The 25,842-nt window shown below is 36.5% G+C and overlaps 1 protein-coding gene across 1 annotated transcript in view; it reads left to right on the top strand.

Annotated features, from left to right (window-relative positions):
• The window catches only part of MKL2 (MKL/myocardin-like 2), a 51,131-nt gene that overhangs the window by 4,995 nt on the left and 20,294 nt on the right, over positions 1-25,842 (top strand). Inside the window, exons 2-6 of the mRNA XM_010003209.1 lie at positions 20,691-20,756; positions 23,277-23,332; positions 23,874-23,949; positions 25,004-25,165; positions 25,731-25,840. Of these exons, the coding sequence (XP_010001511.1) occupies positions 20,691-20,756; positions 23,277-23,332; positions 23,874-23,949; positions 25,004-25,165; positions 25,731-25,840 (470 nt within the window). The remainder of the gene's footprint in view (positions 1-20,690; positions 20,757-23,276; positions 23,333-23,873; positions 23,950-25,003; positions 25,166-25,730; positions 25,841-25,842) is intronic.

Raw genomic sequence — 25,842 nt, 5'->3', positions numbered from 1 at the left:
TCTGATTAACAACAGCACCCCCACAACAACAAAAAAAACCCAATACCAAAAAAAGATCCCAAAGCAAGTATATTTTACAAGGCCTATCTAGATATAGTAGTAGTATATAATCTATGTAAGTTTACGATAGAAGTGTGTGTTTGCATGTATATATTAGTACAGTGTATATATAAAGTGTGTATGTAGAAGAATGGTTGCCTAGAGAGGCTGTGGAATCTCCATCCATGGAGATACTAAAGATCTGATTGTCTCTGGGCAGCCTGTTCCAGCTGAACTTGCTTGAGCAGGGGGTTGGGCTAGGTGATCTCAAGAGGTTGCTTCCAACCTCAGTGATGCAGTGACTTGTTTTCCCATGGAACATCCAGTGCAAATATTTTAGTAAATAATCCTTTTTAAGAACACATGGCATATTGTAATTAAAATATATTTGTATGTGTGTTTTGGGGTTGTTTGGGGCATGCTTTCGTTTTTTGGGAGTTTATTTTTAAGTGTCAGCAGAAAAAAACAAATGTCTTCTAATGTGTGGATTCTTTTGGTCTCCCTGTAAATACTTCAATGTTGTCTTATCTGTAATGAGATGAGAGAGCAAACTGAGTAGGTACTGGTTTCCCACTAAGTCTGTCTTTGTCATTGGTACTGCCAGTTCCCACAATCCTAGCATTCCCAGGGCATCAGTCAGTGTCTACAAGGAACAATTTTAAAATATTAAAGCATGTGAAAAGACATACAGGCCAAAACTCAGAGCTCTCCAGGGACTGTGACCTCTTAAATGGAATATATTCTGACATTTTCACAGGCTACATGAAAGAATTCCAGCAGGGTCATTCCATTTGGTAAACTTCTAAACAAACATTCTGTCATTTTTGTTTGATTTATAGATTATTATTATTTTTTAATTATCTACTTATTGTGAAGAGATTAACATGGGAGACATGACCTGTGACTGACTCAATTTAAGGCATCTGGTACATATGAAAAGATCCTGCTAGAGGGCTTGGCATTTGAGTGATTCCAGGAGATATGGAAAGTATGTTTTCCTTTAAAAGAGATCTCTTGATCAAACTGTCTTGTTCTGACTTTTTTTTTTTCCCTGAAATTCCTTATGGATAACTAAATGCCTAGCTGGAAAAGAATGTTGAGTTAATTTTAAATTCCACTGTATAATTATTTTTTTTAATTATTAGACCCAAACCCTAGCTGTATATATTATCACTGAACTGTCAGCTTGTGATGCCACCACTGCAAGAAGGTGACTGAGCAACAGAACTGGTAATTGATGTGCACTACTTATTAGATGAGCCTTTTGCAAATCATAGGTAGCATGGTGGGTGACCAAATATTGTCCTTTAGAAACAATATATATGCATATATATGTGCATTAAACTTATATAGAATGTTTTAATGTATTTTGTATAAAATTATATAAAAGCTTTTAAAAGTTTTATTTATTTATATGTCTTTATGGCAAGGCTGAATGGTAGGGAATTTTTGTTTCACCAGTGAACACTGCCAACATGTAGACTTCATAAATTTGATATCCCTGTAAGTGGTAGGGATTTTTCTGGGAAGAGTAGCTGAGGTAGGTGGTGACCATAATTTAGATTGTTTGGGTCGTTACCACAGTGGTGGAGAGCACAGGCAGAAGTCTCCAGCCCTTCTGAGGTAGTTCCTTAGTCACAGCATAGATCACAATGCTGTTTCAAAAATTACTCAAGTATTTAATTTGGCTTTGTCAAAAACAAATAGAAGAACTGCTTGATGTTTTACAAGCAAAATAATATGAAGATGAGAGACTTGAAAGTTTTTGAGTTTGTATATTTATCTTAAATACAAGCATAAGACTGTATAAGATTTGCTGCTGAGTTGTTGGACATGTCTTCTGTGCTCAAAGCAAAGAACTTACGTAGTAGTATAGGGAAAAAACAAAGTTGTTGGTTTTTTAACAAACAAAAAAGCAGAATTGTAAGTCGCCTGGAGGGGGGTGGAGGACAGGGGGACAAAGATAACTACACGACTGAACAAAAAGACCCAAAGCAAAAACTCTTAGCAGCTTGAGATAACATTCTTACTGCTTAAAGAAGTAATAGAAAAAATTATAACAGGTATTATTTAGAGGAACACTTTAGTTTGTGTAGTCAGAGCACGGTTTTCCTATATGAAGAAATTATTAGACAATGATGACCTGGATTACCCTGGATTATCCTAACACAATAATAAGGACCAAGGAATTCATTAAGGTGTGCGTAAAGCCAAGATTAAAGAAATGTTTGAGTAAGTAAGCTATTTTGCCCCACTTCAAAATCTTGTGGTAATGTAATTAAATACCTAAGGCTGTTCTGGATTTATTTTTTTTTGTCTAGAGTTTAAATTCATCTATAGGCTTTTCCTTACGAGATTGCAAAGGAATGAGCTCCATTTGATGTGAAGAGTGGCAATGTACTGTTAAATCAATTGTTGCTTAGTTACTTCGTGTTTAATGAGGTTGTGAAGTTGTTCTCAGTGATCTCACTCACCAGATCACTGATACTTAAAAAGATAAGGGGTCCATTCTGAGTGGCAGACAAGCCAGCACTGAGGAGGGTACAATGTTGCTGCCTTGTTTCCTCCTGTACATGGTGATTTTGGCAAGTAACTATTATGCCCTTCTTTCTTTTAAGTAGTGCTCTTCCTGGAGGCTGAAGGTTGGCAGAACACTTCAAGTCTGATTACCTTAGATTAAAAGCAAACAAATGCTTATGAAAACCTTGTGCAATACATTGATACTAAATGAGATGTTACTGGATTTTGGTTTATGGAACTGATAGGGATTTTCCATTCTGAAGCCTTTTTTCTTCATTTCACCCACTTGTGTACAATATATGCAACTTAAATCAATTGAAATTAACATGAGGTACTTCTGCCCTCTGAAGATCAGGCAAATTCCAACAGATTAAATTATTGAAACACAAAGCTTGTTGTGTGTCTTTTACTTCAATTTCTGATTTTCATACACTGACGCAAACCAGGTTAAAACCTGTAATTGATAGTTACAATGTGCACCTCTTAAGATTTTCTTTTAGTTGAGATACTTCTGGTTTGTTTCTCAATAGAAACTAGTGTTTGAGCCACTATTTTGTTTCAAGCTTCTTAAAGGTTTCTGTATGGTCCTCAGTGTCATTTAGCTATTTGTACTGATAAAAACAGCTCTTTGGAAACAGGTGTATATGTTCAAAACTTACACATCCAGTATTTACTTTGGAAGGGAATGTTTCTCTTTCCTTTATTTTGAAACCTGCATTTAAGTACGCAGTCAGTGGCAGAAAGATAAGATGAAAATTTAGCAATTCGAAAGCTTTTTGCCTTTTTTAAATAATGCCATCAATTTCAAATGAAAATCCACATTCCAGCTACCTTTTAGAAACAGAACACACAAACATTTAAAACTGAATGGAGTTGAAAGATCCTAAGCCTTTTTGTATATATTTTGTATTTCATGTGTTGTGTTCTATTTATTATATAACTGCTAAAATAAAGAAAAGGCTTTAGACTAGTCAAATAACAAAAAAAGTTGCTATTGTTTTACTTATAGTTATTCTAAAAGGATTTGCTGTAGGACCAAATGGGAAATTTGAATGGGAAAGTATTAAGTTCCTACTAGTGAAGTCTTTCACCAGTTCTTTTAAGACAAATATGGAATTAGCATCTTTTTAAACCAGCAGTGAAACCAACTGCTGTACAAAGCAGTTTTTATATGTCAAAACAATGACCTTCAAGACATACACTACCCAAACATAGAAAGTATGCTTAACATATCAACATGGTGTTGCTGGCTGATGACAGGGCTTCTGCTATTTTGCAAGAGCTCAGAAAATCACTATCAGATTTGAAAATGTGTAAGTAAATCTGAGAAGCAGGTATGGTGCTTTAGCAGCCAAAGGCAAGAACATACGTGACCTGCTCTAGGAGAGCTACACATTTTATTTAGCAGGAAAAAGGGAGCTCTTCAGTGGCAGGTGGGTTGGCTCTCCGGGGCTCGTGAGGAGGCACTTTGCTTTGATTCACATCAGACCTGCTCATGACTGGAAGACATCTTTGAACAACTGGGTATTGTTAGTTAGCAGATTAATTTAGTACTTGAATGTGCTAACCAGCTAACAGTGTTTCTGTTCTACCAGTACCATTCTTAGGAATGCAGCTTAAGCAAGTTGCTCATAAAAGCATGCACCTTTCCCATGTTACAGTGCTGCCACTGCAGCTACTGAGCTGGCAGTTGTGAGATGTCCCCAAGGTGCCTGTAAAACTGTCTCAGAATTTTAGACATTTTTAATAGACATGTTGAAACATGGTGATTATATTTTCTTTGAAGTCTTATCTCTGAAACCAGCAGAACTACGTTGTTGGTTACTCAGGTAACCAGTATATCCAAATTATCACTTGAGCTTAGATTAATGTATCTTGAAGGCTGCTGGCAAAACAAGATATTGTTGCAATATGAGTCTTTTTTTATTATGTGGAGGATACATGTCAAAGATTTAAGAAGAAACCCCCTGGGGCAGCATGTCCAGGAGTTCTCAATATTCACTGAATCTGAACAAAACCTATTTTCTTCCTCCAGTATATCTTTTCTTCCACTTCAGTTCTTATCTCTGTCCCTGCCACAGCTATTTAATCCTGTATAGCATTTATTAGCAACTGCAACATTTGGTTACATGGAAAACATGCAGCATCATTTTAACCACTGATCTTTTATAGTCTGCACAAGAATGTAGTAATTCTTATTTTCCATAAATTCTATGATTCCTGCCTTTCCTCATAGTTATTTGCAAATTACTGTTGAGATTCGGATCAGACTTCGAAAAGGTGTTTTAAAATATTAATCTGTATATTAGCTTGTATTGAACTGGGAGGCAAAATATTAGGCTTCACTCCAAGTGGCTGAAGCCACTTTTGATTCCTGTAAATTCTGCTGTGGAGTGGGTACCCTTAAAGAAGGGGAGGATTGGATAGCAGGCACTCTGTGCTACTGAAGCTCATCTTTCCGAACAGGTGAGAAACGTTCATGGAGGCTTGAACTGCTGTTACCCAACTGCTATTCCTGTGATCTGGCATTCACTTGAGCACTGGACACGCTAATTTATATAAAGCCCTGTAAAAAGATATGTATCCATAACTGTGTAAGAATCTACTAACTGGCTGATTTTCATACAGGTTTCTTAAGCAGCATGTGATTGTATTGATTGTCTGGATTTGGGTTGGTTTTGAACACATGGAGTTTTTCCACAGTAATTTTGTTTCTTGTGCATAGTAAGTGTTCTGGCTGCAGGCAGTGAGGAAGTTAATTTGTTTCATGGAGTTCTTCTATAGTAATTTATTTTTTCTGTGTGTTTAGTGAAAATCACTTGCAAAAGCAGATGAGGTGGTGGTTAGATTTTATTATTTTTTTTTAGTTTCTGCTTTTAAAAAATTAAACACTGGGTATTTGTTGTGGTATATAGATCTTTTCAAATTTGATGCTGTGAAAGTGAGACAGTTATTCTGAATGGAGATATCCTTTATAATTTCAGGCTGAAGGATTTAAAATATGAAAAATTTTAGCATTTTAGGCCAAAGGGAAGGGAAAAGGCACCTGCTAGAGTTACTTGTTGCCATGTAGTGACTACTTTAAAGTGTGTTTATTGTCTCGAAGTACATTAAATGCAAACCTAGTCTGCTGTTCTCTCACAGCCAATGCCAGAGAATTAGAGGACACCCATTTCCCCACAATCTTTCAGGTTACACTGAAATTGATGACTCATGTAAGATAAATGGGACTTGCTGGAGAAAATGGCAGATCAGAAGTTGTGGGAGGAAATATTCCTAAAACTGCTGGAAATAGTAAGATGTGTAACTGTACTGCAAAAAATAATAAAATACTTGGAGTTTAGATATTTACAACCCAGAACAGAATCTCTCATATTGCAAGAAAAGACATGGAAATAATGACTGGTTTTCCCAGTGACCTCTGCTAATGTCTCTGAAACACGACCTGGTGCTGGGGCAGGAGGGAAGGTTCCTCAGCATAACTTTTACAAATGCCAACGTGCAGCTTTGTTTACTGGTGAAACTTAACGAGTAATGACTGTGCCAGTCAGGCAAAGATAAAGCATTTCTGCTGCCTGCAGCACTGTTCAGAGTAGTGGGGGAAGGGAGAAAGGGAAAAAGGGAGAGACTAGTTTGTCTTAGGTATCAGTGAATGCTGCTCCTTCAGCAATTGCTGGATTTATTTTTAACTGCTTGACTCATTCTTTGTCAGATGATTGACCATCAAGCTGCATATTGAAACACGAATGTGCAGAGGAAGCAAGCATAACGAAAGGAAAAGGGGGAGTGGTTGTCTGGGAAAAGAGGTGGGATTTGAGACTTCAGCTTCACATGCCCTCTGCCTGCTGTCTGAGAGAGTTAGAGGCTTTGAAGCAGACTGCAGGTTAACCTAGAAAGTGAAGGATGATGACTGATTTTGGCTGCACAAAGGCAAAATTGCTCATTTTTTAGGAGAAAGGACCTGGAAGCAGTGTTTGGGACAGCAGTGTGCTGTCTGAGACAAATTAATAATTGTTTTTCCTATACTGGATGTTGCCATTCTAAAGGATTTTCATCATGATCGATAGCTCCAAGAAGCAGCAACAGGGCTTTTCCGAGATTTTACCTGCAGGAGATGTTAAGCCACTGAAGGAGAAGGCATGTCTTGAGACCAACAGCCAGAAAAGTCTCAAGGAAGGTCAGTCACTTGATGGTTGGGGGACAGCAAATGCAGAAGTACTGGGCAGATTCGGTTCACCAGCATTTGTGGTGTAATGCTGTATGTCAGGAAGAATTTTTTACATTCAATTAGCTATTGTTTTCCCTCTTGAACATTTTTATAAATCTTAAGTTTACGATTTACTTGAGACTATTGAAATAATGGTAACAGCTTGATAGAAACTGTGGTATGAAGAAAAATGAGTGATGAAATACTCTCTTCAGAGTAGCATTGAGTGCTGAATTCATTAAATACTCTGCAATTGTCCTGTAAACATTGCATAAAATGCTTAAAAATGTCACTCTTGAAATAAGTAAAATAAAATAAATGTAATTAAATGACACTATTAAAAAGAAAACCTCTCTAACCTTTAGTTCTAGATATATATTACTATCGCTTTCAACAGTGCTTTTCTCAGTTTTCTCTAGCATTCCCTTCTCCCTTCATACTTTAGATTAGATTTGGCTCTGCTTTCCAGCTGTATGCTTTCCAAATTACATTGTATCATTAAATGATTGGTTTTAGATTGTGCATTAAATCAATATAATGTGCAGGCATTACTTCGTAAAATAGCAATAGTTTGAGGATATTTGAAGCATTAACTTAAAGCTGACCAACGATGACATACCAGACTCATCCGAAGTAGTATTGGTTACGCTGTGTCAATAACACTGCTGAGACATGGAAGATGTCTTACTCCTCCTGGCTGGAGGAATTCTACTAGCTGTCCTATATTAAGGAGGAGAAGAAGAAGGAAGAGACTCATTAGGGCAGCTACCAGCCCAGCACTGAACATTTTGTTACCTGGTGTATATGTTAACATCTCGGGCTCTTTCTTTCCTTTTACAGCACTTTGCCTTGGCTTTTACTGCAGTTATCTCTGGATTGTCCAGTGATTCAGACATTTCTTCCTTGGTGTTGTGGCAAGACTTCTGTTTTTCCTCCTCCTACATGAGATCATGTCTTTCTCAGAATTTAAATGCTAGGCTTTTGGGGGGGATTTTGTTTGTTTTTAAATTTGGATCTTAATAATGCTTAAAATAGCAAAAAGATAACCCAAATTCATTACTAAATTCAGTAACTGACAGTTTTTATAAAAAAAACCCACCCTTGTATTTAGTTCACTGGTTTTTATAGAACGTACTGATACCAAAGGTTTCCTGGTATTGGATATACAGACAATAAGAAGTTGATTGTCAATGTGTGTGCTTGTGGCTGACAGCACAGCAGTTCTGCTCCCTTTACAGCAGGAAAGTACTGATTGAAAGACAGTGAGTGATTGAAGAGGAAGGGCCAACAGTGGCTTCTCTTTCTTGGTGTTTGCCTTGCAACTCCAAACAAGCCCAGTTAAACCGGCTCCTGCTGTCTCTGAACTCTGTGAGGCAAATGAATCAAGAAAGAAGGCGAGGAAGTTGAGAGGGACAGAGGAGTAAGCATATGCTGTGGAAAATACTGCAGGGGAAAAACCATAACTTGTCTAAGCTACCAAGAAATAAAGGGGAGAAAGATCAGAAAAAACTAGTCTAGGTGGACTAATAAGTAACCATGGTAATAGTTCTCTTCAGTCTTCTTGGAAGATGTCAGTTAAGTAGAAAGTGGATGACAGAATGTGCATTATGATAATGATGGTCTGTCAGAGTAGCAAAAAACCTGCAATTATGGGACACTCTTCCAGTCCAAATTAATGAATATTTTAAATTATTCAGTGCATAAAAGAAGATATAATTGTTTTCCAGAGTCACTATCTTTGCTTCCTTTTCTCTGTTTTAGCACCTGTTCTGCATCTGCATTTTCACTTTTCCCCAGTGAATACTGCTTATCCTTTTATCTCTTCTAAGTTTGGCAGCCTAATAATTAAAATAATGAACCTCTTTTTGAGAGTATGAATGACTACAGGAACTTTTCTTCCAGCCTTTCTTCTTTCTGAAGCTTAGAAAAAAAAAAAAAGGCATTTTCTTTCTTGTATTATATAAATGAATTATTGAAAGCATTGCAAATGTAATTGATTTGCATCTAGAGAGACTAAAACAGAGCTTCACCTTTTCAATATATATGAAATATGTAGTTCCAGGTATTTTGTAGATTTTTATAAATTCAATTGCAGTTGTTAATTTCATCCTATTATAATAACACTATAAATAACATGAAAACACTTCTTATTTTACAGAACAGTATATTCTAAATTAGCTTGTGGCATTCTGTCTCTTCATTTTTTCCTTTCTTTTCCCCCCTCTGTTTTCCCCTCTTTTTTTCTTTTAATTCAACTTATGTGGCTGGTTTTGCCACCTGAATCATCAGCTCTTTTTTGTTAGGATACAAAAATACGTAGAAATACTGTATGTGAATGGTTAAAACTGCAAGAATTCAAAATGTAAATTTGTTGGCAAGACCAGATGAAGTAGGTAGAGGTTAAGTAACTGAGAAGGTGCTACCATCTTTACTTCCTAATCTGTTTTGCACAGGTTTGATTAATGTAAAAAATTCTGAGATAGTACAGTGTGCTTATTTGAGCAATGAGTGAACAGCTTATTAAAATTGTTAGGTGTAGTTCTTTTTTTGCTTAGTACTTCTTTTTAAGGAAAGACACATTTGATGGAAACACAAACCCCAACACTGTCTTTAGCAAAGTAATATTATAGGTGTTGGAAGGTTAGATCACAAGGATTAATTTTTTTATTTGCTGAGGCTAATGAATACTCTTAGAAGACAGACATTATAGCATCCTATTGCACAGGAGGAAATTCTCTAATTACTTGTAAGCAACTTGTATTTTTACATCTTGTCTGTTCTGTGAAAAAAAATCTTAATTTTATCTGTTTTACCAAATTTACCTATCGTGTGAGCTCTGAGGCTTACCACAGAGTGCCAACTAAATAGCTTTTTCAGAAATTGCTGTAGCATTGACTTCTAATGTCAAGTAAATGCCCAAAACATTTAGAAAATTCAAGTGGAAAGCCTTAAATGAAACGAGGACATCACTGTGCATACAGTTAGTATGGAATTGTTAGTGTCATCAGCAATGCATATATTAGGACTATATTTAGGCTGCAGATTGGAAGGTTTCTAACTGAGGACTGAAGTGAATTGCCTTGTACCCTAAATTGTTCTAATATAAAGATTTATAAGCTCCTGCCTGAGTGTATGACCATGCAGAACTCTCAAAGACACAGTATTAAATTGTGAAACAAATCAGTATGGTGCTATCTCAGGTGGGATTTAAAATGAGATTGGATCCCAGTTTGTTCGCTCCACATTTTTCATACATTAATCTGAGCTTCAAAGTTACCAGCTGCCTGCAGGTTACTGTAAGGAAAGAAACTAAGCAGGAAGGAAATTTTCTTTCCATCTTGAAACATTATTTCTTTCCTGGATTTGTATTGCTTTTTACTATTTTGTGAGGAACTGGAGACTGGCAAGTGTAAGAAACAGGATACAGGGTGGATTGAGTGAAGCATGGGGATTTCTCAGGTGCTTGCTGGAAATGTCTTCATGCTGTCTGGTTAATAGATTACCAGATTTAGTCAGGAAGGATTTCTTTCCTTCCTCCCTTGCAATCAAATTAGTATTGCATGAGAATTGTTTATTTAACAGATTTCCTGCTATTGCTGGCATGTTGAGTATTGGTGATACTCTTGACCTCTACTGCTCTCCTGCGGTGACATGTTAGACTGAAAGATTCTATTGTTGGATTACTTTTTCTGTTGTGTTTTTTTTAACAAAGCTTTAAGTTACATTATATGTTGTTTTGAGGTGCTTTATGACCCCTTATCAGTGGCAGTTTATCAGGTATGTTTCTGGGGAAACAAATAATAAGAAAAATACTGAAGAAAAAAAAAAGTATTTCTGTTGTCTTAGTTAAATAAAGGATTCACTCTGAATTGAATCACTCTAAACAGATGGATCCTGTGAGGCTGTGTTAAAAATCTTAACTTCATGTATCTGTTAAATGACAGTGGGATAGTTGTATGTGTCACAAGTTAATCAGTACTTATTCTGCAAAATTTTCTTCAGTGTAGCACTTAAATAAATACATGGTAAACCCACTGTAGTAAACACACGCTTAAATACTTTGATAAACCAAGGCCACGATGGTTAATTTAATTTTGTATGAATCTTTATACAATTAGAGGATACAGTGGCTGACCAAGTGTTCTAAGGAATCTTGCTGTGGCAACTACAAGATTTCTTAAAGGTTTTAGAAAGGGTTAGGACTAAGACTGCTGCTGCCAAAAGTAGGTATATGCTCATCCAACCCTACCCTGCTTACTGCCAGCCTTTTCCTTGTGTTGGCACTAGTAATTATGCAGCCCTGCAATGGGCAGGATCAGTGAAACAGGTATTAGTTAAGACTTACTTATTTCAACAGTGTTAGTGTTCAGCCACCATGACCTGATAGGCTGCATCTTTGCCACTGATGATGTAAGAGAAGCAGCTGCGGTTGGAGAGGGGAAAAGACCATTGTCTTTTCACCAGTAATCCAGTTTTAGATCATATTCAGTTATGAAACCACTCTCTGAAACCACTGTCTGTTTTGTTGCCACGCTGGAGGTTTCTTCTTTCCTTGCACAGAGCATCCAGCAAAACATGCATGTACCTCAGCCTTCCAGTGCAAAGTCCTTAATGCAGCAGCTTGGCTGTGGCTGCAGGCAATCTGACTCACCCCTGTGCAAGCCCCCGCAGAAATCTGGTGTTGCATAGCAGAGCTGACACAAAGCCGTTGCTTACATCCCGCTTTGCGATCAGGCACCTTCCACAGTGTTTTGAATGACTGTCTAATCTCCTAAGTTGGAGGATCTGTATGGATATGCTTTTTGTTTGCTGGCTCTACTGTGCCTAGGGGAAAGCATGGAAAATGGAGGTAGAACCTTCTTGAGAGGGCTTGGCTGGAAATCATCTGTCATCATTTAAAGCAATGTGCTTCAAATTATCACAAAGTAGAATTTTTTGTAGAATTTAAATCCAAGTTTTATGAGTCCCTTGACAGAACACTTCTTGGCTGATAGTAGCAGTATTTGAAGGAATGGAAATTATTCTTTAAAAAAACAGAAGACTGTACTAAGCAGAGGAATAATTGCAAATTTTTAAATGTACTTATTTTTAATATACTTAAGGTTATGTAAATTGACAGAATACTTGAAATGTAAGCTTCAGTTCATTTAGACTTTTCACCCAAGATTTTTTCTCATTTTAAAGATTTAGACAGAATTGTGAAAAGTATAGATTTTAGTTTTTTACATATACATATATATATTTATATATTCATCCCAGTGGACATTCCGGTAATTTGTTTGGAGGCTGGTGTTCTGGCTTGTTTCTAAGCAACGTGTTCCACAGCAATAGGATACAATACAGATTGTCCTGTTTCCTAGTCATTTAAGCTTCTGATTATATTGTTATGCTTTATATTCTTGTTTTAAATGTTCAGTTTAGATTTAGCTATCTTTCCCATCTAGCTTTTCATTTTTTCTACTTTCAGTATGATGATGTTACTTCTGGAAACAGTTACATGTACATTATTACTGGCTTACAGGCAAAAGCTTTAAATCACAGTGGTATAATTTAGAAGATTTGGAGGTCCTGCAGGGTTTCCCTCCAGAATTCTGAAGAGATTATCTGAAATGGCCCTTAGTAATTTTCACTCAGATGCTTTACATCTATCCTCAACGTTTCTAAGCTGAAATGAAACTATGACTGAATAATTGCTGGAAATGGGTATGCATCAGAGGCTGTCTCACTTTTCTTAATTATTTTGGATATAGTCTTAGGAAAGTCTCCTATGCAATGATGAAAAAAAGAACATTACAATCATATAAAAATAAGAGTTTTTACTTATTTTTACTTGTTTTAAAATGTAAAAAAAATCTTCTTAAAATGATACCCTGGCATATGTGAAAGTTTTGAAGAGCAAATAAAACATATTCACTCATGTTTAGTCTGTCTGATTTATTTCACAATTATTTTTGTTTTAAAATTGAGAGTATTTAACATACTGTATCACCATCTTGAGGCTGATGGGAAGTACCACACTTTTAAATGCATTTTATATTTAAGATGCTGTTCAGCTTACTTAGAATCACTTCCAACAAATTACAGGTAGCTGAATGTTTTTCATGGCTTTTCCTTCTTCTTCCTTCCTTCTTTCACAGAATCACAGAATCTTAGGGGTTGGAAAGGACCTTGAAAGATCATCTATTCCAACCCCCCTGCCAGAGCAGGGTCACCTAGAGCACATCACACAGGAACGTGTCCTGGTGGGTTTTGAATGTCTCCAGAGAAGGAGACTCCACAGCCTCTCTGGGCAGCCTGTTCCAGTGCTCTGTCACTCTCACAGTAAAGACGTTTTTTCTGATATTTACATGGAACCTCCTATGTTCCAGTTTGCACCCATTGCCCCTTGTCCTGTCACTAGACATCACTGAAAAAAACCTGGCTCTGTCCTCTTGACACTGGCCCTTAACATATTTGTAAACATTGCTGAGGTTGCCCCTCAGTCTCCTCTTCTCCAAGCTAAAGAGACCCCTCAGCTTTTCCTCATAAGGGAGATGTTCCACTCCCTTCATCATCTTTGTGGCTCTGCGCTGGACTCTTTCAAGCAGTTCCCTGTCCTTCTTGAACTGAGGGGCCCAGAACTGGACACAATATTCCAGATGTGGCCTCACCAAGGCAGAATAGAGGGGCAGGGAGAATAGAGAGGATGTAATGAAAGGAACACTGTGTTATCTCATTTCTGACTTTGGACACGTATGGAATGAGTAATGCCAGATGCAAACTAGCTGCCATATTCCATAACCTTCCTGAAATGTGTACCTTGCGTATCATCTGATCTTTCTTTGACTTACTATACAGGTCATTCAGTTTATTACATGTTTTGTTTTACTCATAGAAGAAATATTAGTTGAAAAGATTGAACATTTTTGTTTCAATAAAGCATTTGTTTAATTCTAAATAGGGTACAACCCACTATATAAAGTTGTGAGAGAAACAACCACAACTCAGGAGAATGCAAAACGTGTCTCTGGAAAATTAGTGTAAATTATGCTGTTTAGAAAATGCAATATGATCTCTAAGTCCAAGCAGATGGAATTTGGGAGTGCAGGGGTAACAACTGAAACAGATACAGAGTGAAGTACTTGATACTTGATTTCTGCAGTTCTGCAACTGTCACCCTGTACTGTGAGGTCAGTCTGGAATTCTAATAGAAAGCTGATGCTTAGATATAATCCACCTACCACTGGTTAAAAAACTCTCTTCTACTTTACTGTCAGCCAGCTTTTCTATTAATGTTACAGTCCTGATGCCAAAAAAATAGTTGCAGGTTACTTCAGATTGAAGTAGAATAGTTAATCTCCTGCAGCAGGGCTTCATTGGAACTAGAAGGTCTATTGTTAACATCTATTGCTCTGTGTTTCAGCCTCCACATGGTAGAGACCTTGGCTGTGTAAAAGCTGTTTTAAGCCGGCAGAAAGAAATGGAGGCTTGCTGTGTAATAGCGTTAATTTAAAGGAAACGGCCCTGTTTCCAGCACTGTCTGTTTCCATGGCAGCCAGCCTAGCAGCCTGCACTAGAGTTTCTACTGCTCCTGGAAATTTCAAAGGGAGTGTGCAGGAATGTTGGACATTACATTTTCCCATTTTTACTTGCAGTTTTAAAGCCTTTAACAGCTAATAGAATTTCTTCTTGTCATTTTAAAGAACTGTATGCTAATGAATCCCTTTGTGATGGTGCTGTGTTTCTTTCATCTGTGTGACTGTTAAATGTTAACAACTACTTCCTGTTTCATAGTACCTTCTATAAAGAGATAAAATTTGAATCTGAATTTAAATTAGTCAGATACGTAGTTAACTGTGTTAGATGTGGAAATATTAGTGCTGGAACTGTGCACAGTGTGAGTTCTGGTTTTTTTCAAGACAAGATGCAGTGGTGAAAGCTTGTCAATCAGCATAGATAGCGTTGTTTCTGCAGGACAACTATCAATTTATTTTTGGCTTCTTAACATTCCAGTGCTTGTGATTATATGGTACTACTTTGAGACATCTTTCCATAGGATACAAATTACAGATTTTTAACAGAAATCACTTGCTCAACTTTGGTAATAGCTGTTGTGTTATAGTGATACTTATTTTCACTTATTCTACCATTCACACTAGGGAAGACCTGACAGGACTTCTCTGTTTCTTACCTTTCAAAGGGTCTTACACAGCATGTGATGTGTACTTGCTGAAGTGCCTGTTTGTGCCAGCTTTCTTGTATTCAAACCAGGATAGCACTTCAGCAAACTACTGAGGATCTGCTTGGTTTGGTTATTCTTAATCTTTATGCCCCTTTAGGGCATAAAGTACCAAACAGTACTGCTGTTTGAAAACAGTGGATATTAACTTGATTACATTTGCTGCTACATAGAAATAAGTTTCAAAGTAATAATGTGCATAGGTGAACAGATAACCTGTCCTTTATCTCTATTCCCTTGAATATAGAAGTGTTGATTCCCTGGTATGGTCACACAGAAAGAAGCAGAGAGTGGGAGCACCAGCCTCTGGCACTCGGTTTTGCAGGTGGTGAAAAATCTCTACCTCCAGTGCAGTCATATGACTTGTTCTGACTGGAGGAGAGTCAGATAACCAGATGTTCTTACTGTGAGGCAGGATTACATTTTTTGGTCTTGTCAGTCAGTATTAACTGAATAAAACACTTGGAAAGTTTGGAGTCTCTTAACTTGGTGTTAAAGTGTTAATCTTAAAATCATATGCTTACTTGAAAATAAAAAAAAGAATACTCTCCCTTCCCCTTAAGTCAAAACAGGAGTTTAACTGACCTCTCTGTGCATGGCTTTTATTCAGAAGCAGTTCAAAGACACTTTCTTAGAGTTGCAGTGGTGTGAAGGGGGACTCCTGCTAGATAATGTGAAGTGCAAAATATTTGTGCCATCTTTTAGCAACTAGATGTTTCTAACAGTGGCATTAACATAGCCCTTTTTTTGCATATACACTTTAAATATGAGGAACAGTATTACTGACATTAATATTGTATTAACATATGTAAACCTTTGTCAGTACTGGGCCTTTATTTTGGAGCTCATCTTCCATTTTAGATGTTATGTAGGTAACTGCCTGATTTTAAAAGTAAAAAGTGAATCACAGGGCAACAAGCTGAATGGATTTACCCCAATAAGAAAAATCTGTTAAACACAGTATTCGAGTAAGTACCACCCCATGGGGAACAGTTTTGTATTTTTTTGGTTCCATGCTGGCTTGTCTGTAAACAGCTCTTTGTAATAAGGACACACTGCTCCCTCTGCTCCCCCAAAAAACCCAAACAACAAAAAAAACCCAAAACCAAACAAACAAACAAACCCAACCTCTAACAAAACCCCAACCAACCAACCAACCAGAACACTAGAACAATGTATTAATAACTTTGAATAATGCCTTAGTGGGTTTTAGATATTATTTTTTTTTAACTGTGTCCTTCTATCTCATCCATCCCTATTAGATTTACCACTTTACATGTTACTGGCTTTTCTAGAAATCTCCTGCTATATGGATTTCTATATATATGATAAACAAAGTCTGCATTCAATTTAATTACATTAGATTTAACCTGCATTCTATTCTACAGAGAGTTTCTCAGTAAAATAAACCTGCAGTTCTTTGCCAAAAGTGCAAAGCTGTTCTCCATTCTCACATCATTCATTCTCATCTTTGAAGATAATTTCATCACATTTTCTTTTATGAAAACTCATTCTTTTGTTTCCATTACTCCCATCATCCATATCTTTCTGGCTGTTCTTTGAGCTGGTTTCGGTGGGCCCCCATTTTCTTTCGAGCTTTTCACAAACCTCATTCCTGTTCCTTTCCTTTAGACCCACTTACAGTTCATCTCATTATAAAGATACAAGTCTGTCTGTAACTTGATTCTGCTCAGTTGCAGAGCTCAGTCCATCTTAACTACAGCGACAATATAAAGGTCATTACAGCTGTACTATGACTATGTGTACTGACACAAAACTGTAAGCCAGATACCCTCTTTGAGTAGCTGCAGCTATTCAACTGATGTCCAGGTGTTACCATTTCTTCCTTGGAAAGATCTCATCTTTTTACTTTTTGTTGCTGTGGGAGCTAAAAGTGTTTTAGGTCCTTATTTCTTTTATTGAGATATAAATACCAGCTTTTACCTGATCTGTTTGCTTTGGAAAAGCTTTTCAACCTTTTAACATAATATATTCAGTTTTTATAATTTACAATTACTTTTTATTTAGGAACTTTCTTTAATAATGTGCTCGACTGCTCAATATTTATTTAAACAAAAAAATCAGACACCAAAGATTTTTTTTAAATCTTACTAATTTTGAAGTTGTTTGCAAAAGCCAAGATCATCTGGTTTTCATCCAATTTTGTTTCTGTTTAGCGTCCTTGTTCTGGTCAAGTCAAAATTATTATCCTTCTTTACCATCTTTCCAATTATGAGTCATATCTTCTTTAGCATTTCCCCTGCAGTGCTTCCCTATTAGTCATGCTAGAACGTGTCCTTTATTTACCGTGTAATATAGAAGTTCCTGCTATTTAGTAAGTGAATAACTGCACGTTCTATATCTTCTGTAGCTCTTGTTTTCTCAGTCTTCCCAGAGTTTGTATGACTTGTTCAGATACACATGGGGCAACTTCAAAATCATCCCTTACTTGCTTTGTGATATCCAGTGTAGGATTAAAATGGGTAAGTATGTAGAGTTATGAGAGACTAACTATTTGTTAAAAAATGCTAAAGCTTCACACCTGAGCTTATCTGGTTTATGTGCGTGTACATTCTTACTGCTTTTTCTTCCTTCTGCTGTAGCAGAAGTCTCTTGTAAGACTAGACAGTCATTAGGATATGGGTCAGTTTTTACTATTTGTGCAAAGCTGAAGTCACAAATCACAGCACAATCACAAATTACATAGTAGGGTTTACCATAATCTACATTTGGAATTAATTTTCATTAAAGAGTTAGTTGAAAATAGCTGGAAAATAAGGGATCAGCTACCTGTATTCTTACCACTGTTCTTGCTGAGGAGATTTATTTTAGTGCCCGTTTCCTGGGCAGATACCACCTGCCATGACCAAGCAGCATTAATTTTCAAGAACTGACAGAAGTCACATCAGCCACAAACATAGCACATCCACTGGGGCATGTCTTTACAGTGTTGATGCTTCCACGATATATGGGTGGTGTGAGTGATGTCAGAAGGAGGCACAGCCTTTCCTGCTTTCTGACTCATGTCCCATCTGATAGCACAAACAGGGACCTCCAGAAACAGCATCACACTGAGAGCTGGTACCAGTGTGCTCAGTGTGCCTTCCCCTTTGGGCTCACATGCTGTGTTCTGACACTCCAAAGAGTGCTTAAAACAGGACCTTTACACAGAATCTTTGGTCTATTCTTTTTTGAGATTTTTTGTTTGTGGGGTGGTTTGGTGGTTTGGTTTTTTTCTAAGAGAAAGTTTGGCATCTGTATGTACCTCAGGCAGGCTCTCTTTAAAGTATACTTCAGGGAAATTCAAGGTAATACCTGTTAGAAGTGTTGGAATAGTTACTTAGCTTACTTATATTGGTAAAGTGCAGTCTGAGGCCTTTCTGGTATTTCTTTGCACGTACTTGCCAAAGACAAACAAAAGGAAAATTGGAATTTAAAAAAATGCTAGTTCTGATTTACTTACTGTGTCTGATGGCGTATATCAGCTCTGCACTGGACATAACTGATGTTGGAGCAGGTAATTTTTCTTGAAGACCCTGATCCTGAAATAAAGGAGCATATGTTTAAAACTGATTTGCAACTAGGTGAAAGGTTTGGTAGACATGTTTGTAGTGTGCTTAGTGTTCCAGGAAAGCCAAATTTAAGTATGGTGTACATTTGGCCCAAATACAGCTGTACAGCATGGATGAGATTTCTGCCCAGAGCAGGACATACTTTTCAACCTTTTCCATGGCTTCCCAGTTGTATTACAGGCAGCACAGTTTAGGAAAGAACAGAAGTCAAGTTTTAATCTACTCAAGACCAAAAATACTGCGTCTGAAATAGGGTAGACTTGCTATACTGTTTATAAATTCTCTCGCACTTTGGATGGGTAATACATAGTTAAGATTTTTTAAAGGATTGTCTGTTTAGTTTTAAGACTAACCCTGAGCTTTCTTGGTTTTACACTTGCAAACAAGAGAATCCAAAACAAGAATGTATCAGTCTTTTTTGCTTTCTTATAAACAGCAGACCAGTTAGTGAAATTCTCAGTCATCTGTGCTAGTGCAGAAGGAACTTACTAGAAGTATCTCCATGGATAGAAGCTTAACATCATAATGTTATATCACATGCTAAAAATGTATTCCCATTGAAACTTGCATTTCTTAACATTTTCTGTTAGGAACAGGCCACAGCTCTGAAATGTTTGCATTTAAATTCTCAGCGTTTGTGTAACACAAGAAAATAATGTCCTTGTTTTCAGGACTTGCTATTCTCGGTCTTAATGCTTTAGCCAGAGGAGTATCCTTCCTGTGTGGTAGAACAGGAAGTGAGCTGGTTCCTTTTAAATTCTGAAAACAATTAACTTTGTCCTTAGCCTAATTTTTTAGAAATTACATTCATTTTGATGTTTTGTACAATGTATTAGTTTGTTTTGCTTCCTTGTGAAATACAATGGGAACAGAATGTCGTAATCATACATCCATAGTAAGCTATCAAGGCAGAATTTAACAATGTAAATATGAAATCCTTAAAGTAGTTTTTCTTGACCAAGCATCTGGACCACCTGTTGTTCAAAACTTGAAGTTACATATTAAGAGTCAACAGCTATATGTGTCTAAGAAATAATGAACCACTATGATATTTTATACAGAAACAAGGAGAAAGAGAAACAACATAAAAAACAAGAAACTACTTTTTTTTCTTCCCCCTATCCCTCCCTTTTTTTTTTTTTTTTTTCCCTGGGAACATTTACAGAAAAGCTCCAGTCTTTGAAAGTATGAGTCCTTTATGTCTGTGCCCTCCCTCAGGTTTTCTGCAGTTCCTGGTGTAGTATTCAATCTACGATATATTGATTATTCTTACAGTAACAATAAGATGAGAACCTTTGTGCATTTTATTATATGTAATGAAACATAAGAAGTTACCTCTCAAGCAGTAAACATTTTTTCCAAATGTGACAGTATTTGGTTTATTTGGTCCTTGAAATAATAACAATAACAAATAATTTGTTTAATCTGGAAAACTGCATTTCTGATGAGAGAGGATAAGGTCTATTCCTCATTGTATCACTTTTTGGATATTTATTAGTAAGCCAGGTAAAATCAGGGTTCTCTTCATTTTTTTGTGTTCCAATGAGATTTATTTAAATGTACAATAAGCTTTTATACCTCTAAGAAAAATCCTTAAGTTAAAAGTCAACGAAACACATACAGATTTTCTTTTAAAATGCTCTGCAAAAATAATTTCTAATTCAGTGTAGTGCAGTCATGTAAGATTTGTTTAAGACATGTAAGAAGGCTATATAATAATTACATGTTGCAGTTTATGTTATAAACTCCTTATACCTCACTATGTTTTTTTAATCTATTATATGAGTAGTGTTCAAAGGGGAAAAAATATTGTCTATTTAGATTTATAGTTAATATACATCTCCTGAGGCCTAGCTGACAGGAAAAAGGGATGTATATGTGAAATAGTGTTCCTTAATCACATGTGAACAAAAAGCAGTGAACTGCTGCAAAAAGGGATTGGAAGCAGTTGCTCTAAGCTGTGTTAATAACAGTTGATCCTTAGTGAGAGGTGTCTTTGAGGGTGCTGTCAGGTCTGTCTCAAGCTTCTAAAGTTGAAATACTTACTATCTTTTCAATGTTGTGGGTTTCTTTTATCTTTCTGTACTTTGATAGTATGCTCACATATGAAGGAATTATTGTTTTCTTTTGTCAGTACTTCAGCTGAGGCTACAACAAAGACGAACACGAGAGCAGCTGGTGGACCAGGGCATCATGCCACGTAAGACTTACACTATTCCTAATAATTTGCATTGCGCTACTGTATTAATTATGAGATGAATGTGTAAAATAATGAAGATACATATTTCTTTGAGAATTATTATAAATAACTTATCTATGATTTGAAAATACTTGTGGGATCATCATATGTGGAGGTGTTTAAAGGAAGTGTAGATGTGGTGCTGGGAGACACAGTTTAGCACTGGACTCAGTAGAGTTAGGTTAGTGGGTGGACTTAGTGATCTTAATGGTCTTTTCTAACCAGAATAATTCTTTGATCCTTTTGGTAATGTAAATGAGTGTGAAGTAAATTCGTCATGCTTACCTAATGTTTCAGTTAAAATAGCCATTGTGATAAAAACACAAAGATTTACAAACATAGTCTGATTCTCTTGTTATGTTCTCTGTTTAAATTATCAATAATCTTATAAAATAAATGGAATTGTATAAATGAGCTGGTATGAATAACAAAGCCAGCAGTATTTAAAGAGCAGGATGGCAAGGGCAGCCAAACAAAACATGAGGACACACAAGTTGTGACTCATGCACCAACTGATGTGTCTTCTGTGTCAAATCTTGCATGTGGCAGCTGTGATGTTACAGGACAAGAGGCAGGGGATTAGGCTGGGCACTGCTCACTGGATCATATGACCTAATGCAGAAGCTTCTGTGCTTAGGCCTTTCTGAGTATGAATACATTTCCAAGAATGTGGCTTTGTGGCTTTTTTAGAAAACTGTTTTTGTCTTAGAATGTTTTTTTCCAGTTGCCACAAGTTCCTGATCAACTTGCCATACCTGGCAAACTATCCAAATTGGTATAAGAGTTTTGTATTCTATTCCAAAACAAAGATGATATAGTGGTAAAAACTCAATTAATGCTTTTAGATGCTCTTTGGAAGAGTTAAGATGCTGATGATGATCTTATTGTGAAGTGTCTCACTAAGGCAGCAACATCACCAAGTTCATAAATACTGTTGGAGATGTTTATGATTTCAGGATTCTGTAATGCTGAGTTTTGACTCTTTGGCCTGGCCACCTGCCATCCTTGACAGCTATGCAAAAAGTTACCAGTTCCTCCATAAACCGTTCTTGTCTCTGATCTGTTTTACCACTGGAATTTAATCGCAGATAATAATATTTTAACAAGCCAATAATGATTGTAAATTTCGATATTTGTTACACTTGTATGTCTGAACTCACAGTACTTGTGTTTTGAAAATAAGTAATTGGCATGCTTTATGCAATTGCACTTTATTGCTAGAGCCCATTTTCTCCTTTATTGATTTCAGTCTGTTAGAGATGATGCTTGTTTCAGCAGCACCACTTATGAGACCTAAAATCAATTTAGGAATCACAAGAGAGTTCTCCTGAATACAGATATTTAGTGGCCTAGAATTCAACTGCAGTTAACTCTTTCCTTAGTCCTGTTTTGGTGTTCCTCCACTTGGGCTCCCAATGACTATGCTAATTAGCTTGGCCTCAGAATGAGGGGTGCACAGAAAGCACTGGGAATCCCTAAGTAGACAGTGTGGGATGAGACTGGGCTCAAGAGAATAGGTCCAAGTTGTCAAAAGATTCAAATGTGAAAAGTGATTTTTCTTAAACAAAAACCCCAGGCATTGAAAACATACCAAAATTATGTCCAATTATTCCAAACAGTCCAGTGTGCACTGGTGAATTCTACCTTGAAAGCACACTGTCTTAAAGCTAATCTCTTCCTGAAGGTTTCTGAGTGTGCAGCAGACTTCAGTTTGCTTTGATAAATCATCTTCAGTTTCCCAGGTCCATAGCATTGATTATCTTTAGGAACGGAAAGATTTGTTTCTTTTGGAGTGGAACCTGGGAAAAAACTTTTAAGCTGTCAAAAAGTGTTCAAGATTTTGTTTTGCAGTGTCTTTATCACTGCCAAAAGTGTGGCAAGTAAGATGGATCATGCCTGCTGCCATTTCACTTGCTTTCAACAATCCAATTTAGATTAAGCCCTCCACAATTCATATTTCTAGCTGAATAGGTGGTTTTCACTGGTTTTGGCTGTTTAGCAGCTAATCATCATTCTGTTTTCTAATCTGAACATTTGGGGCTTCTACACATTTAAAAAAAAAATCAGCACAAATAGTTCTTAAGGAACAGTTCAGTTCTCTCTAGCAACACCAAGTATTGAGGTACAGACAGACAGTAAATACAGTGGAATAAATGAAGCTGTATTTTGGCATTCTGAACCTTACCTCATAAAATTTCTAGTGTGCAACAGTTCTGGTAAATAGACCCCAGCGTCCTTAGTGGAAAAGTTAACTCTTACATGGTAGTATTTGTTAAAATAAAATATTTAAAGTATTCTGTATAGGAGTGTTGCTCATATCTGTTACATAGATGTGAATATAACTAGCATGAGTCAAATGTAAGCCTGGTCAGATGCAAACACAACTCTGAGGTGGTGTTAAACACCATATGCATATCCCAATTAGGATATTTCTTCGGGAAACCACTTCTTGTCAATTTAACTCTTACTCTCCCTTCACAGCTTTGAAAAGTCCAGCTGCATTCCATGAGCAGATCAAGAGTCTGGAGCGAGCCAGGGTAAACCACTTTGTTTAAACTTGTTATTAACATCTGAAAATGGATAGTCAGTTGTATGTGATACTAAATTATCTGAGTATATGAAAAAATTACTACCATTACAGTCATAGCATCTGCTTTTATCTTTGAAGAATCAGTTTAAATAAAATATTGGTGTCAAATCTGAGAACAAATTTCTTAATCTATCATAGATCAAGGTGGGGAGGATAAATTAATGGTGATAATGTAATAATATATTGCTAACTCCACTAGGTATAGGATACTTGGGTAAATTTCTGTAGCAAGTCTACACTGTGATTCTGTGTGGTGATATGGGGTCAAATCCAGTAACATTCTCAACTTGTGTGAGGAAGATGGAGATTAATTGGCACTGCTTAACTGACAGAAAAACAGAACAAAACAAACCCCTACTGCCAGTGTTCTAACAGCAATGTCCATTTATCTGAATGCAACTGCAAATAGTCATAGATTCGACATAAGTGTTTTATGAAACTCCTTGGAGTGATATAGTAGTTAATGCCATTGTCTCATTTCTTTAAAGACTGAAAATTTTTTGAAGCACAAGATTCGCAGCAGGCCAGACCGGTCTGAGCTGGTCAGAATGCACATCCTTGAAGGTATGTTCCCAGCTGTATGTACCTTTTGTGCTGCTATTAGAAGGAACCTCTACTGTGCACTTAGTTTTCTAACTGAATTAGGCTTCAACAGGAATTATTTCTAAATGTTTTTATACTTTGTTTCTCTACCTCTACAGTGTCTGTTATAATCTGTATTTTAAATCTGTATAATAAGAGATACATTTATGGCAGTGAAGGTATTCTCAACTATGTATTTGTTTGCATAGCATATTGTCTTTATTCTATAATGGTAATTACACCATGGTGCATGTATATGTAGTGCATATATTGCTTCCATTCCTACTCATACCCTAAAGGAACCTGACAGAGTTATACTTCCCCCCCCCCAGCCAAACTTTAATAAACTTGACTTTTACCCTGCCTTGTTATTTCCCCTTGTTGCTCAGGTCATTTGAAACAATAGTCTTCTCATGTATGGGGTTGTTTTAATGTTTCTCCATCATCTTACCAAATACAGAAATTACCAAATAACCATAATCCAAGTCAGTTTATGTAGCCATTAGTTTTCAAAATGTGCATTTGGATATTAAATGCAGATATCTCCATATTGATAGATTATATCCATATTTTCATTGAAATACAATTTTGAAGACTCATATTTGTGCTAGAAGGTAAGGTAGCTTTTTAAAGGTAAACATTTAACAATGTTTCTCGAGAGAGAACACAAAATCAATGGATTACTTAAACCTTTACCATAGCTCACACTGGTCAATCATGAGAGCAGCAAATGCTGTCTTCAGCTTATAATTTGCATTTGTTATTTTATATTACCTGCTTTGTTGCTGGACACTGTGCAAATGTTTACCAAATGCATTCTTTCTATTAAAAATATACTATATTTCTAGAAAAACATGATCATGGGGATGAGCAGCTTCTACTCATATAATTCTATTTTTGCTTATTAATTGGCGAGTTTTCAGAACAATACTTGCCTGTTTTTGATAAAAGGGTTGTTGCAAACACAGCTCAATGTTTTTGTCAGGAAAATGGAGAAACGACAGAACAGAATATTTAAATAATTGTATCTTTTTAGAGACCTTTGCAGAGCCCTCACTACAAGCCACTCAGATGAAACTGAAGAGAGCTCGGTTGGCAGATGATCTGAATGAGAAGATTGCTCAGAGGCCTGGCCCTATGGAACTGGTAGAAAAAAATATTCTTCCTGTAGACTCCAGTGTTAAAGAAGCTATCATAGGTAAGTAGGAGTCCCACAGCTTCTGTTGTCTGCATGGCATTGTGGAAAATAATAATTTAACTCTGGAGGGTAGAGTTCATTAGACAAAAACATGTTCAAAGTTTATTACCCCTGTTTCAGCTTCTGAGTCCTAAACTATGTCATCATTTAACTAAAGTTATCCTATTTTTATTTGAAACTAAGTTAGAATTATATAGATGGAGTATAATACTGTCTTTGAAAAGATTTATTTCTTAATAAAAATTATTACAAAATATTCAAACATATGTGGCCATTACTAGATCTCTCATGGGTGTCTGTGTGCAGTCCACAGATGTTAAATGTACCTTTTAATCTGTTATTAAAACAACTAATGCTATACACTTTGATTTATCAATCCCTTGAACATGATTTAATATAGCTGTCATTATATTAAAAACACAATAAATCCTTAGGTACCATATGTTTAGACTGTGCTGAAAACTGATAATTTCCTAGCAATTAGCTAATTCTGCCACTAACATCTAAGTTTAAATTGTGTAACTAAAAAAAAATTGTTTTGCCTGTTTCTTTGTAAACATTCTAGCAGTGGGACAAGAGAATTATCCTCAAGCATTGGATGATTATTCATTTGATGAAGACAGCAGTGATGCTTTATCACCAGACCAGCCAGCCAGCCAAGAATCCCAGGGTTCAGC

This window comes from Chaetura pelagica, unplaced genomic scaffold, assembly GCF_000747805.2.
Source record: "Chaetura pelagica isolate M959 unplaced genomic scaffold, ChaPel_1.0 scaffold138, whole genome shotgun sequence".
NCBI classification, from domain to species: Eukaryota; Metazoa; Chordata; class Aves; order Apodiformes; family Apodidae; genus Chaetura; species Chaetura pelagica.
The sequence above is the reverse complement of the archived record's forward strand: the minus strand, read 5'-3'. Positions and strand labels throughout refer to the sequence as shown.